General features: G+C 44.9%; 1 protein-coding gene across 1 annotated transcript in view; it reads right to left on the bottom strand.

Moving 5' to 3' along the window:
- Positions 1–14,264, bottom strand: part of ESYT3 (extended synaptotagmin 3) — a 30,881-nt gene that overhangs the window by 5,104 nt on the left and 11,513 nt on the right. Inside the window, exons 4-15 of the mRNA XM_066575269.1 lie at positions 13,776–13,852; positions 9,001–9,070; positions 8,384–8,473; positions 7,796–7,851; positions 4,755–4,875; positions 4,446–4,622; positions 4,006–4,088; positions 3,877–3,925; positions 3,712–3,801; positions 2,864–2,926; positions 2,698–2,766; positions 2,447–2,509 (exon numbers count right to left, since the gene is read on the bottom strand). Coding sequence (XP_066431366.1) covers positions 2,447–2,509; positions 2,698–2,766; positions 2,864–2,926; positions 3,712–3,801; positions 3,877–3,925; positions 4,006–4,088; positions 4,446–4,622; positions 4,755–4,875; positions 7,796–7,851; positions 8,384–8,473; positions 9,001–9,070; positions 13,776–13,852 — 1,008 coding nt within the window. The remainder of the gene's footprint in view (positions 1–2,446; positions 2,510–2,697; positions 2,767–2,863; positions 2,927–3,711; positions 3,802–3,876; positions 3,926–4,005; positions 4,089–4,445; positions 4,623–4,754; positions 4,876–7,795; positions 7,852–8,383; positions 8,474–9,000; positions 9,071–13,775; positions 13,853–14,264) is intronic.

Genomic DNA, 14,264 nt, shown 5'->3' with positions numbered 1-14,264 from the left:
TCATGGACCACCGCTTCAACATCACAGAATCTGACAGATGATGTCACCGGGCGAGAAGACCCAGTGGAGCCCCATAAACCTGTCACATAGGCTTCTAATGTAGAACCCTAATTCCAAAAAAGTTGGACACTGTAAAATGTAAATAAGTGTAAAAAAGAAAAAAAAAAACCTGCAATTAATTTTGAAATCTGAGCTAACCATATTTTATTCACAGTAGAACACATCAGAGGGGGGAGACATTTTACAGTTAATTAAAAGAATTAAACTCATTTAGAAATTAAGGGCAGCAACACATCTCACAAAAATTGGGGCAGGGCCATGTCTACCGTTGTGTAGCATCTCCTCTTCTGAGAACTGCCGGAGTTTTCTGAATGTTGTCCCATTCCTGCCTGATGTAGGATTCTAGCGGCTCCCCAGTCCTCGGTCGTCTTTGCAGGACTTTTTGTTTTATAATGTGCCAAGTGTTTTCTATTGGTGGACGGTCCGGACTGCAGGCGGACGGTTCACCCCGGACTCTTCTTCTGTGAAGCCATGCTGTTGTGATGGATGCAGGATGTGGTTTAGCATTGTGTTTGCTGAAATATACAAGACCTTCCCTGGCAGAGACGCTGTCTGGATGGGGCATATATTGTTCTACAACCTCTATATACAGTCAGCATTGGATAGTGCCTGTCCGGATGTGTGCGCTGCCCGTGCCATAGGCATTAATGTAACCCCAGACCGTCACGGATGCAGGACTGTGCGCTGATAACAGGCTGGATGGTCGCTCCTCTTGAGTCCGCAGGATACGGCGTCCGTTATTTCCAAAAGCAAATTTCAAATTTTGATTCATCTGACCACAGAAAAGTTTTCCGTTTTGCTTCAGTCCGTTGTAAATGAACTTTGGCCCAGAGAAGAAGTCAGCGTTTCTGGATTGTGTTGATATACGGCTTCTTCTTTGTATGATAGAGCTTTAACTTAAATTTGTGGATTGCACAGCGAATAGTATTCACAGACGATGATTCCTGGAAGTATTCCTGAGTCCATGCAGTGATTTGCTTTACAGAATCATGCCCGTTTTTAATGCAGGGACGTCTGAGGCCCGTAGATCTCAAGCATCCAATATTGGCCGTTGGCCTTGTACACATGAATTTCTACAGACTCTCTGACTCTTTTGATGATATTGTGTTCTGCAGATGATGGAATATTCAAAGTCTTCACAATTTTACATTAAGGAATGTTTTTCTGAAATTGTTCCCCAATTTTTAGACGCAGTTTTTCATAAATTGGTGAAGCTCTGACCAGCTCTGCTTCTGAGAGACTCGGCCTCTCTAACATGGTCTTTTTATACACAGTCATGTGACTTAGTAGGAAATCAACCCTCTAGCTATCTCATTAGTAGCACCTACTTTTCCAGCCTTTTATTGCCCCCGGCCCAACTTTTAGAAGATGCGTTGCTGCCATCAATTTCTAAATGAGATTTTTGAAGATGAAATGGATAAATGTCTCCCTCTCCCCCCTCTGATATGTTCTATTGTGAATAGACTATGGAGATTTCTAAATCACTGCATTTTTTTTCTTTGGATTTACTTACACTTTACACAGCGTCCCAACTTTTTGGAATTGGGGTTTTAGACGCCCTGAGGCAGGTTTACAGGATGTCACGGATAATGGCCCTGTCTTGCTTCTTAAGGTGCATTTACACGGAAAACGGTAGTTTGAGTGACAGTTTTGAGCAATCACTTTGCATAAGCTCTTAAGTAGCTCAATGGGTACATAAGAGTTTAGTAGTGTGTAAATGAAGGCTCCCGCTGTATGCAGAAGACAGCGAGAGTGCTGTAATCTGCATACAGCTGCTTTATTCTCTGAGCGGGATACCAGCTGAAACAATACTATCAGCGGTATCCCCCTGAGAACTCAGTGCGCTGCGCTGATAAGGCTCATCGCTAATTTCTAGTTTTCTAAAAGTTAGCGATGAATGAACAGTGCACGAGAAGCGCATGATGACAGCGCGTTTAGACACAATTATCGTTCAAAAGATGGCTTTTGAGCAAATTTTGAGTGATAATCGTTGTGTTTAAATGGGCCTTTACTGACTGCAGCGATGTGCAACCACGTGAACACTGCACCCCGAAGTGAATAGAAGACTAGAGTGGTAGCAAGGGAGCACTGGAGAGGCGAATACTGATAGATAGAATACCCGTCCCTTTACTGCCGCCAATGATTGAGAAGCCAGAAGACCCCTTTAGCTCCAGAAACTGCAAACCCATCCTGACTTAAACAAGAAGGTTCCCAGTCACTGACAGCAAGCAGCAATCTTGAAAATGGTATGACATTAAAAGACAGTCTATTATAAAAGTTACAGAATGTTTCATTATGCAGGGATGAAGCTTTAGGACTGCATCGGTCCTTGTAATTTATGAACCCCGGGCTGTCAATGAAACCTGTAACTTGTCCAGCCACTCACCTTACTCTTCACAGACTTCTTCCCCACATGCAAGACGACGTACGAGTTTGGCTCCTTCTCGCACTGTATAGAATAGAGAATATCAGATGAGATAAAGATATGCCAACATCCAGCAATGTCACCCCACTGCTGCCAACCTCCCCCAAGCTCTGATGGGCTGCTAACATAGAACAATAGCTGCAAATATTAAATCAAAGTGAAAGCACTCAAGAGAAGGGGCAGGATGTGGACTGAGCGCCGCTGCTCCTCACCTTCGGGGTTACGGTGTATCTCTGCTTCAGGGCCGGATACTCGTTGTTTGAATATTCAAAATGATTCCTCTGTAACAAGCAGGACAAGTTTAGTGGGCAGCAAGGGCGACACGGAGGAGACAGGAGTCACATGGGGCTATGACCACCATCCTCTAATGGCACTTACCGGAAGACAACCAGCGCTGTCCAAATAAACGATGAGCATGGCGGTAGATAAGCCACTCTTTGCCTAAAGCACAGAAAAAGCAACATAATTAGAGGTCGTCACCGGATCACCGCCATCTCTGAGATGAATACATTGTTACTACCGTGTTATCCTGAAAATAAGACCTTCACATATTAATTTTGCCCCAAAAGAGACGCTAGGTCTTATTTTCAGGGAGGTTCTTTTTATATGTACCTAGCAGGCTTGGCCAGGTCCCTCCCGCTGCTCTCCAGAGCTCTGGCATGTGCTTCCCCACAGTCCTCTACCGCTCATACATTACTTCCTGGTTACAGGATTCATAAATCCCGCCTCCAGGAAGCGATGGCTGTGATTGGCTGATCAGCGGTCAAAGAACCAATCACAGCCATCGCATTGGTTCATTGAGCGCTGCATTGACTGGCTCATCAGCAGTCGAAGGAACCAATCACAGCCATCGCTTCCTGGAGGCAGAATTTATGAATCCTGTAACAAGGAAGTGATGTTGTATAAACGTCCGAGGACTGCGCTGGGGCTCTTGAGAGCAGCGGGAGGGACCAAGCCGAGCCTGATAGGTAACAATTTTTTTTTAAAATGTAGTATAACTAGGGCTTATATTTCAAGCCTCCCTGAAAATCTTGAAAAATCAGGCTAAGGCTTATTTTTGGGATAGGTCTTATTTTCGGGGAAACACAGTAGATCACCGGACTTCTCTGAGGTGAATACTGTTACTATATCATTGGTTGGGCCCTGCTTCATTTTCACCATCCATGTTAATGCAGGACTTTCTGCAGAGACAGGGGGCTGTAAACCACCATGGAGTGTGCACTCACCTCCCGCAGCTTCTCCTTTGTGGCGAGCAGCGAGAACCACTCAAGCTTCATATGAACCAATCCGCTGGCCACATCGCTGAGCGGGAACCACTGGCGAGAGAAGAAGAAACCGTCAGCCTCAGATCAGGAGTCAATGTCCACTCCACACTCCAGAAACTCACTCACCTCATCCACGATCCGGTCCTTCATGACACCCTCCAGGCCGATGACCAGACTGCAAGACACAAAGCACATATGTTACATATGACCCAACCACATCACATGTATGACCCTTGCACATACAGCTGACATTACCTTCCTAGAAAATCGTCTTTGTCTGGGTCCTCATCATAAATATTGACTTCCAAGTCTTGCCCGGGAACCTCGTGGACCACAAACTGTGAAAAAGAGAGGGTGGAGGACATTATACACAAGAAGCGGTATATACTGCAAAAGACCAGCTATATAGTACGGCCATGCAGATATAGAGTATAGTCCACAAAAGGGTAAATACCTGCCCTTTAGCAGATATGTAGCAGATATCTACAGTATATCACACACCTGGCAGACATCTATCATTTACCACATGTGGGGCTGGAGCAGATACCTACTGCACACATGTGGGGCAAATACTGTATACCACATATGGGAAGATATTTATTGCATACCACACACTGAGCAGATATCTTCCATATACCACACATTACATATAGGAGGTTACAGAGATATACCACATGTAGGTTACATCCTCTCACCTCATACATCTCGTTCCAGTGAGGATTAAGATTCTCCTTGATTGTCTGACTCTTGGAGGACTGGTTTCCAACTCTCAGGACGGCATACGGGTCAGACTTGCCCTTTATGATGCCCTTCAGATAAGTATCCTTCGGAATCAGATTTTGGGCCTCTTGGAGATAAACTCTTAGTACACCCTGAAATGTAGAAGATGACATCACAAGACGCTGAATCTGCCCCCATAGTGACCCACTCACTTCCTTCTATAATAAGCATCATCCCCCCCCCCCTCCCACACCCATAACGCCCTTCATACTTATTACACCCACCCGTGGCACAGGAAAGCGAAGCTGGGCAGCGTTCACCTGGCCGCACAGAGGGAACGTGATTCTGTTGGGCAGCACCAGATGTGATGCAATGAGATCAACTATCATCCCGTCTGACATGTCACTGCAAAAGACAAAAAGGAGAAGACCATGAGCAATCAACCACAGCAAAGTACTAGCCGGCTAGTCTGACTCTACCAGACCCAGAGAGGATCATGGGATTATAAAGACAAGTTTTTATAATGGAAGACATTATATATATATGCCGTTCACATCCTTGTTTTAGGTTACAAGAGGTTGGATAAAGCTTTGTCATATAATGAAATCTTCTGCAACTTTTTAATAAACTTTGGGAGGACATTTCTAAAAAAGTTTTTATGTCGGTTTCTGGCATACAAAAATGGCACAAAGTTTTGCGCAAGAAACTGGCATAAAATTATGACAGTCCCGCGCCATTGGTGAACCACTGTTGTTCCCTCGATGTCAGAATGGCATATGTGGGACATTTCCTTTTGCCATATGGAAGAACAATGCGCAGAACACTCCAGGGAAACGGATACCTTACCCCCCCCAACACACACAACTTATACATCCACTTATTATTTCCCTACAAATTGTTCCCTTTTTTTTCCTTCTCTTCCTTCTTTTTTTCTATGTTCTCCTCGTTTTCCCTTTCTGCTGTTATTGGAAGGTACTACAATGCCGAGGACCGCAAACAGCGCACTTATGTAAAGTTTGGTTATGTAGGCCGTTCATAGATTCAATAGCTCAGCAGGAGTATATATGTTTGCGTTGGCCCCTAGTCTCTCAGTTCTTATATATCCTGTTTACGGATCCTGCGGGATCTACTTGTTACTTTGGGCGTATATTTTTTAGATGCAAAAATGAAGAAACATAAAATTATGCCCGAAAAGTATACCATGCCTCGAACCCGGCGTCCATCTCTGTGCAGGTGCATAATGCGCCTAATGTATGAAGAGGCGTGCCCCTCTTCACATAGTCAGTGCATCGTGCCCGGGAAAAGACTATTAACCCTTTCCAATCCACTGCCTGACCTCTGAAGACATTATGATTTAAGGCTGTACAGCTTCGATGTTGGAAGACATCCGTCGGGGTTCTCTTACTGTATATTGCCAGCCTCTCTGCTGTCGGAGCCTATCCAACATGTCACCTCATGCAGTACTGGCTTTAGCCAGCAGATAGCGCCGTTGTATAACGGCAGAAAAAGAGTAAGCCCCCTAGAAAAATCAGGATACAAATTGGATTGGAAAGTGTTAAGACCGGCAAATGAAAAGCCAGCCTTAATACATTTCCCCCTTTGTGTTTACGTTCTGTGCCATTTCAAGATCTCTGCTTGAAGTCAGTGCATGGAAACATTTTTTGCATTTAGGGTCTGAACCTGTCAACTACGTCCTGTTCACACAGCCGCAGGTTTGGACACTCAGTGCCCAGTATCTTTTGTAGATTAAGAGTCACGAACAGAGAAACGTTCCGCAACTTTCTAATTGACTTTGGGGGAAATTTATGATGATTTCTGTGCCAGAATTCTAAAGTTATAGTTTACATCCAGAGGCCGAAACCTTTGTAGATCGGAGGGTTTGTTACAGTTGTATCCAGCATAGACAATCCTCTGTGAGGCCTGATAATTTGTTACAATGTAACAGAATAAAGCGAAATGTATGGTTTACACTACAGAGGATTGTCTGCTCTGATACACTGTAGCAAGAAAGTTGCAGAAGTTCTCAGAGGACCGATGGTCCAGCACAGCTCAGACGTTATAGATACAGTATATACTGTATACCCCTCCAGAAGTGTGCTGTCCTCCCTCCACAGCTGCTGTTTTACAGGCTTCTTCCCCCATTTGGTTTACCCAGCCCTGAAACTCTCATTAGATTCCACGAAAGAGATCTGCGATTCAGTCTATGCAAATCTTCCATTCTGACCTAAGAATACTGCATAATATTGTAATTTAAAGGGCCGGATTCCTCAAAGTCTGGAGCAGGGAGAGGTTCTGCACTACCTGCCATTCATCCCACTACAGTCAGCCTCTCCCAGACCTAAATGGCTGATAACAGGGAGCATTAGAGTGTAATAATTTACACATTGAATGGTGAGAACATGGACACTGGATTTCTCCTACTATTAAACCACAGAGGCTTCAGCAGAAGCTTTGTGGTAATGCGACCTGTAGGGGGCAGTGATCTCTAATGTGAATACATCAGATTATATCCCCCCCATTTGCAATGGATGATTCTATCATACAGATCTCCGCCAGCATCGCCGCCCTCTGGGCTCCTGGCCCAGAACACACAGGTGAGTCACAATGAGAAGAAGCAGAAGTGTTCACACCTCCCTGAGAGGCCGCACCTGCGCTCACCGACGCCAGCAACTACAGTGATGACTGACACACTGTAACGCAGCTTGTAACCCCAGTGTATCATCTACTGACACACTAACGCAGCTTGTACCCCGGTGTATTATATACTGACACACTGGAACACTGCCTGCAACCCCGGTGTATCATCTACTGACACACTGTAACGCAGCTTGTAACCCTGGTGTATCATCTACTGACACACTGTAACGCAGCTTGTAACCCTGGTGTATCATATACTGACACACTGTAATGTAGCTTGTAATACCGATGTATCATCTACTGACACACTGTAACGCTGCCTGTGAGCCCTGGGTATTCTCTACTGACACACTGTAACGCTGCCTGTGAGCCCTGGGTATTCTCTACTGACACACTGTAACGCTGCCTGTAAGCCCAGGGTATTCTCTACTAGCACACTGTAACGCTGTTCGTGTGCTGCTTCTGTTTTGCTACCATCACTCCCGACAATTACAACATCCTGAGTGTTAGACGCTTAAGAGAAGTTCTCAGCAAACTGGAAATTCAGGTCCTGCGGTTGCAGACAAGTCGGTACGGGAAGCGGCTCCGCTCCCATATAGAGCGCTGTGTGATGCCTTGTACTCGCTACATGATGTGAGGTACTGACGTCACTGATACATTGTAACATATAAGATGATGGAATAATCACCTGACTCCCGGGATCTCCAGGATGTTGGTTAAACCCGTCCAGTTAATATCAAGGTGCTGTAAAGAAGACGACACAGATATAAAAACCGCAGGAGAAAAGCATGCCCCGCCCACATGCCATATTTATATAATTAGAGCCGCTCGCTACACGTATACCAGCTCTGGCTCTGAACGACGAATGTCGCAGACGCAACTTTTTATTTACGTTGTACATTTCAAATTTCCTGGAGCCGATGCAAATTGCCAAACCGGCAGTAATCCTGCACCAAGTCCTGTCGGCAGGCATCTGTTGTAAAACGTGTCAGGACATCCGATACAATGTAGAAAATATCACCGGCTGCTCGATAGAAATCGCTACATTCAGATGTGCAGAGAAAACTGAAAACGGCCAGAAATCGTGTGGTTTTGATGCAATGACACGACTGAAAAAACCACAACCGCATCAAAAACCGCACGCAATTTGGGGAGTTTTCTAATTGTACTGTCAGAACACTGCCTAAAGAGGAACATATCCCCGATTCAGGATGCCCTCCTCCCTCCGCACCTTCATAGCCTCTCGGTGTATCTGAACACTTCTGCCCCGACTTACCGGCTTGTGGATAAAGAACATGGTGACGGCTCCAATAAAGGGCACATCTGCCAGCAGCGGTGCCAGGATCACCCGGAGCGTCCCGTGTACCTGCGCCAGAACACAAGCAGATATCAATATACAGTGAGACCATGTGGGGAGGGGTCTGGAATGTGGATATATGTCGAACAACAACCCACCCCCATATAGAATATGAGGGCGACTGGCGGTCTGTGGATACATTGTGGCCAATAACACCCCAATGTAGGATACAAGTGTGCATATCTGTGGTGGGATTACTCATGAACCCGATTCTATAAATGTCTGTGGGACTCATATCTGCACAACAGAGACCAACAGGGCTGCATCAACCTATAACGGCGCCTCGTGCGTCCTGCCAGGACTTACCATAATGGGATCCGGCCGGCTTCCAGCATATCACCTGACATTTTCCCGGATGAGATAGCGGAGCATGCTGCACTATTTTATCTATGATTTAGTACCAGAAGCTCTGAATGGAGCCTCCAGCGCGGATGTGAACCTGATCTTACATATACAACTGACAGCGGGGTGCTCCGTGCACCCCCAGAATAACTGTGTGGAGTGTCCTATGTGCGCCCCCCACTATAGCTCCTTACCTGGATCCCATTTACTCCAGCTTTACACATCTTCTTCACTTCCACGTCGATTTCGCAGTCTCCATTGTAGCTGAAAATAGAAAGATGACACGGTCACTAAAGGGTTAACTGCCCCCAAATCAGAGGGAAGGGGGTAATTAATCTCAGTAAGGTATAGGTGTTCTACACCAGGGCAGCTTTACTAATCCCATCTAACAATGCGCTACATTTATCCCGGTGGCTTATTGATCTGGCACACATTTGCACTGTCTATATTGCATCACCTACTGGTTGGCATAGTTTGCACCAATATCCTGGCAACACGATGGCACATCTACCCCCCACCCCATGAGGCGGCGCACCCTTTTTGATAAGCCACGCTGAAAATGTCTAAAATACACAAACGTGGCACAAGGTATGTAACTCCAGCTTTTTGGTGCATTTAACTTCTCAAATCTCCCCACTGATGAAGGGCAAATGCTGCAGGAACGGGGGATGTAAGGACGGGCAGGGCGCCTCCTGCCGCAGCAACGTCCGGATTTGGTTCAAAAACTGCAGCAAAAGCTGTCGCAGGGTGCGTTCACACAAGGCAGATTTTGACCGAGATCTACCGCAGATTTCACCTTAAGCGAAGTCTGCTGCGGATCTGCATCAAAATCCACATTGAAGTCCGTACCGATATTTCAGGTTTCAAAGCAAGATTTGTCGCGGATTAGCCACAGTGGAAAATTTGTGCACCAAAACTCAAATTCCGCAGTATTGGTTCAGATTTTGATGTGGATCCATAGACTTCAATTGAAAGGGGTGAAACCTGCTGCGGATCGGACCCAAAATCCGAACATATGCAGCAACCAATCACAGCACAGCTTTCACTGTATTCTTCTCTGGTAAAATGAAAGCTGCTCTGTGATTGGTTGCTGTCGGCAAGAGAAACATTAAAGTCTCTGAAAGAGAAACTGTCGGTTGTGACGGTAATAAGTAATCTGAGCAGCTTTCATTTTACCACGGCACAATAAAAAGTGAAAACTGTGCCGCGTTTGGTTGCTATGGGAAACAATTCACACGGGGCAGGCCCTCCGCAGGAAAAAGTAGCAGCAAAGTGGATACGATTTTCAATATCTCGTCCACGTGCCGCAGAAATTGATCTGCGGTGCGGATTTTAAATCTGCGGCGTGTCAATTATAATAGATGATTTTTTTAGGGTGAATTCCACTGTTTTAAATGACGGGATGAATTCAACACCAAATTCAAAAGGGTGCGGTTTTGGATGTAGATTTTTCTCTAAAAATCGGCTGCAGACACTCCTTGAGCTGCATGTGAACATAGCATTAAGGCCCATTTACACGCAAAAAAATAATCTTTCAAATGATTATGAAAGATTTAGCGATCTATTTGCACGAAGTGTTAATGGCCAACACTTTATCGTCTTCATTTGCATGTAAAAGGGCCTCCAGGAGTTGTTGCAGAGCCCAGCTGTGCACACAGCTGCATTGCTTTGCTCCTGGCAGATTACAATGTTATCTGCCGACTCCCCTGGAGATAACAGCCTGCTGAGGGGTAAATGTGTTTGCTTTACCTCTCAGTAGATGAACGATGGATCTTAAGTTCACCTTAAAATCATTGTTCAAACGAAAAGTGCACAATGCCCGCATTTACATATAACGATATCACTCATTTTCGGTCGTTTGAATAAATTGAGCAATAATAATCGTTACGTGTAAATGGGCCTTTATACTCCTTCTGTTCAACAGATTTAGAATCCTGCAATCAGAGCTGCAGTCTGCCAGCACTCCTGCTGCTTCGTGTCTGCACAGTGCTTGTTCTGGTGATTTGCATTCAGGGAAGTGTTATCTTTACACCATCTATTGAAAGGCAGCATTCCTTCGAGTCAAAGTGGGACTTTTTATACAAGTCTTGTTACAATGACTGGGAATCAAAAGCAAAGCCAGACTCCATGTACATACAGCTGTTTCCGGGTTATTGCCCATCATCAGTGTACAGTAGGAGTCTGGCTTTTGCTAGTGAGAGGCCTGGGACAGGGGTCAGAAATGCTCTTTTCTCCTTAGGGAGAGCATCGTACATGGAGTCTGGCTTTGCTTTTGATTCCCAGTCATTGTAACAAGACTTGTATAAAAAGTCCCACTTTGACTCGAAGGAATGCTGCCTTTCAATAGGTGGCACTGTGGAGGATTTATTCCATCTCCCTTATTTGCATATTACCCAGAGGAGCGTGCGTGGCCATTTGAGTCTCCTCACTTAGTATATAGTTGCTCTCCCTAAGGAGAAAAGAGCATTTCTGACCCCTTTACACCAATCTGCACAGTCTTCTCATGGAGAAAAAGTAACTGCCCCCTTTTATTATAGAAGTAAAGCTATGGTGTTAGGGAGGTGCTCACAAGCTTATTGTTTCCAATATTAATCAGCAGAATAGTGAGTGCAGCTCTGCAGTATAATACAGGATATAACTCAGGATCAGTACAGGATAAGTAATGTATGTACACAGTGACTCCACCAGCAGAATAGTGAGTGCAGCTCTGCAGTATAATACAGGATATAACTCAGGATCAGTACAGGATAAGTAATGTATGTACACAGTGACTCCCCCAGCAGAATAGCGAGTGCGGCTCTGGAGTATAATACAGGATATAACTCAGGATCAGTACAGGATAAGTAATGTATGTACACAGTGACTCCCCCAGCAGAATAGCGAGTGCGGCTCTGGAGTATAATACAGGATATAACTCAGGATCAGTACAGGATAAGTAATGTATGTACACAGTGACTCCCCCAGCAGAATAGCGAGTGCGGCTCTGGAGTATAATACAGGATGTAACTCAGGATCAGTACAGGATAAGTAATGTATGTACACAGTGACTCCACCAGCAGAACAGTGAGTGCAGCTCTGGGGTATAATACAAGATGTAACTGAGGATCAGTACAGGATAAGTAATGTATGTACACAGTGACTCCACCAGCAGAATAGTGAGTGCAGCTCTGGAGTAATACAGTATAAGTAATGTACACAACGATGCTATTTATAGAGGTTATATCAGTATATGACCTGTAATATGACATTAGCTCACAGTACGCACTGTGCTCCATACAGCTGCTAGGTGAGCTGCAGATGAATAGTATTTCATGAATAATTCTGTCCCCCGGGGGTACCAGATGCCGCCTCCCCCACATTATTATACATCTTACATTAGGCAATGTCCTGTGTCTGGGGATATATACATGCGCCATTATCACTGCTGAGAAGCATTATAAACCCCCTCAGGGATGAGCTATTGTCAATGACACAACGAGGCCTCAACTCTTGAAAACGTGTTACTACTGTCATCTACAACCTCACAAGTAATGATCAACTCACCGCAGTCCCGTCTGACCAGGACATCTCATTATGGCTGAGGGACTATGCTCACTAATGACCACCTACAGATCCAAAAGTCGGCTCCATCCCTGCAGGAGCTGGTCTGTTTCTATAGGCTGAATTCACACAGTAGTATGCAAGCTGCGCCTGAGAAACCTAGGTACAACTAACATCAGACACCCGGCGTGGACCCTCCTATGTGGAGCACCGTCCTCATATAATGGACCGCTGTCTAAGAACATTCTGGGTTCCATTCCTTATCATTTTCTTCATCTGCTTGCTGTCAATGAATTGAAATATTCATCGCTTCCATCCAGAAACCTTCAGTGATCTATTACTTTTCACAGCTGATGGTTTGTTACAATGTATCAATGCCTGTGAAATGTAACAAACTGTCAGGACAAGAGTGAGATTTGTGCTGCTAAGGGCCTGTTCACACGAGCATCAGATGTTCCGCTCGGAATCTCCATCACCGAATTCCGTTGAACTACAGAATGAAACAGTGCAGCATGCAGCGCTATGTCATCCAATAGAATACCAGATAGAACGGGGTCCGTTCAGCTCCCTCATACTTTCATAATGGAGCAGGAAATCAAAACTCGTTAGTGCAGATGTGAACAAGCCCTTACATGGCCGCCAGAAGATTGATACAATGTATCAGTGAAGACAAACGCTCAGCTGTGAGAAGGATCGCATCAGAACAGGTTCTCAGCCTCAGGATACAATATTGCAATTGGCCAATTCCAATTCAGTGACCGAAAGCAGAGATCTTGTATTTAGTGAACAACTGAAACACAACGGGCGGATTTACTATTCAGATTACAAGTTTTCCGGTGCAGGTTGAGCCAGAAAACTGTCTTTACACGCTTGGCGCTGCATTTTTAGACACTTTCTGACACGTCCGTAAAAAGGGGTGTGGCCAAAATTTTGGTGCAATATTTCGTATACATTAAGCCAACTCATAGAGGTTTTAAAACTTAGACTACACAGACTTAAAATGTGACAGATTTAGCATCCAGCTGTGATGGACCCGCGCATTTCAAGACTGTCTGGCTTAGTTTGCACTTTCAGACAGCATTAATAAATATTTCACGGTGTCTATTAGAAATTGGAGAACTTCTGATTGGATAATTATGCAGATTTTTTTTCTGGCAATGTCGATCCTTTAAGGTAACCAATTCTTAGCTGGTGGGAACTTGTCCTAGGATTGATCACGTCACCCAGACGGTCTCTGTGACATTTTTTATACGCATTTTTTGTTAAGAACCCCCCTCCCCCGTGTGTGATGTCATTTGAGGTTTTGTGACCTCATAATTATCTGCAGGGGCAGTGACCTGGGACCAGCATAGTCAGGCCGGAGTATATAAGGACCGAGACCAAGCGTCCGCAGGTGAGAAGAAACATAGAAGTCCCGACTCGTACTCACCAGAGCTGTATGTCCAGGATCACCTCCCTCTTGTCCACCTTCTTGGTGTATGCTTTAATTCCGTTGATCCTGGGAGACTGAACATAAATTACAGTGAGACAATGCGAGAGACACTAGGCCTTATTTATCAAAACGATCAAAAAATAAGACATTCCTTGTTACCCATAGCAACCAGTAAGAGTACAGCTTTCATTTTACGACAGCGGCTTGGGAAATGAAAAGTAAGCTCTGATTGGTTGCTATGGGCAACAAGGACAGTCTTATTGAATGAGGTACAGTGCGCAAGATATTGCAAAAGGCAAAGTGAGAATCTGAAACAACGAAAGGCTGCCCATACACAGACTAAAGTAGATCAAAATGGGGATTTCACCCAAAATGATAGTTTGCCAAGAGAAATACAACTTTTAAGAATAAGATGCACACGGCGGTAATGAGCATCCATGTCCTGGGTTCATGATGCCCATGGTGCAAGCAGCATGACCCTGATGG

This window comes from Eleutherodactylus coqui, chromosome 8 (genome assembly GCF_035609145.1).
Source record: "Eleutherodactylus coqui strain aEleCoq1 chromosome 8, aEleCoq1.hap1, whole genome shotgun sequence".
In the NCBI taxonomy this organism is placed as follows: domain Eukaryota; kingdom Metazoa; phylum Chordata; class Amphibia; order Anura; family Eleutherodactylidae; genus Eleutherodactylus; species Eleutherodactylus coqui.
This window is presented reverse-complemented; position numbering and strand designations above follow the sequence as displayed.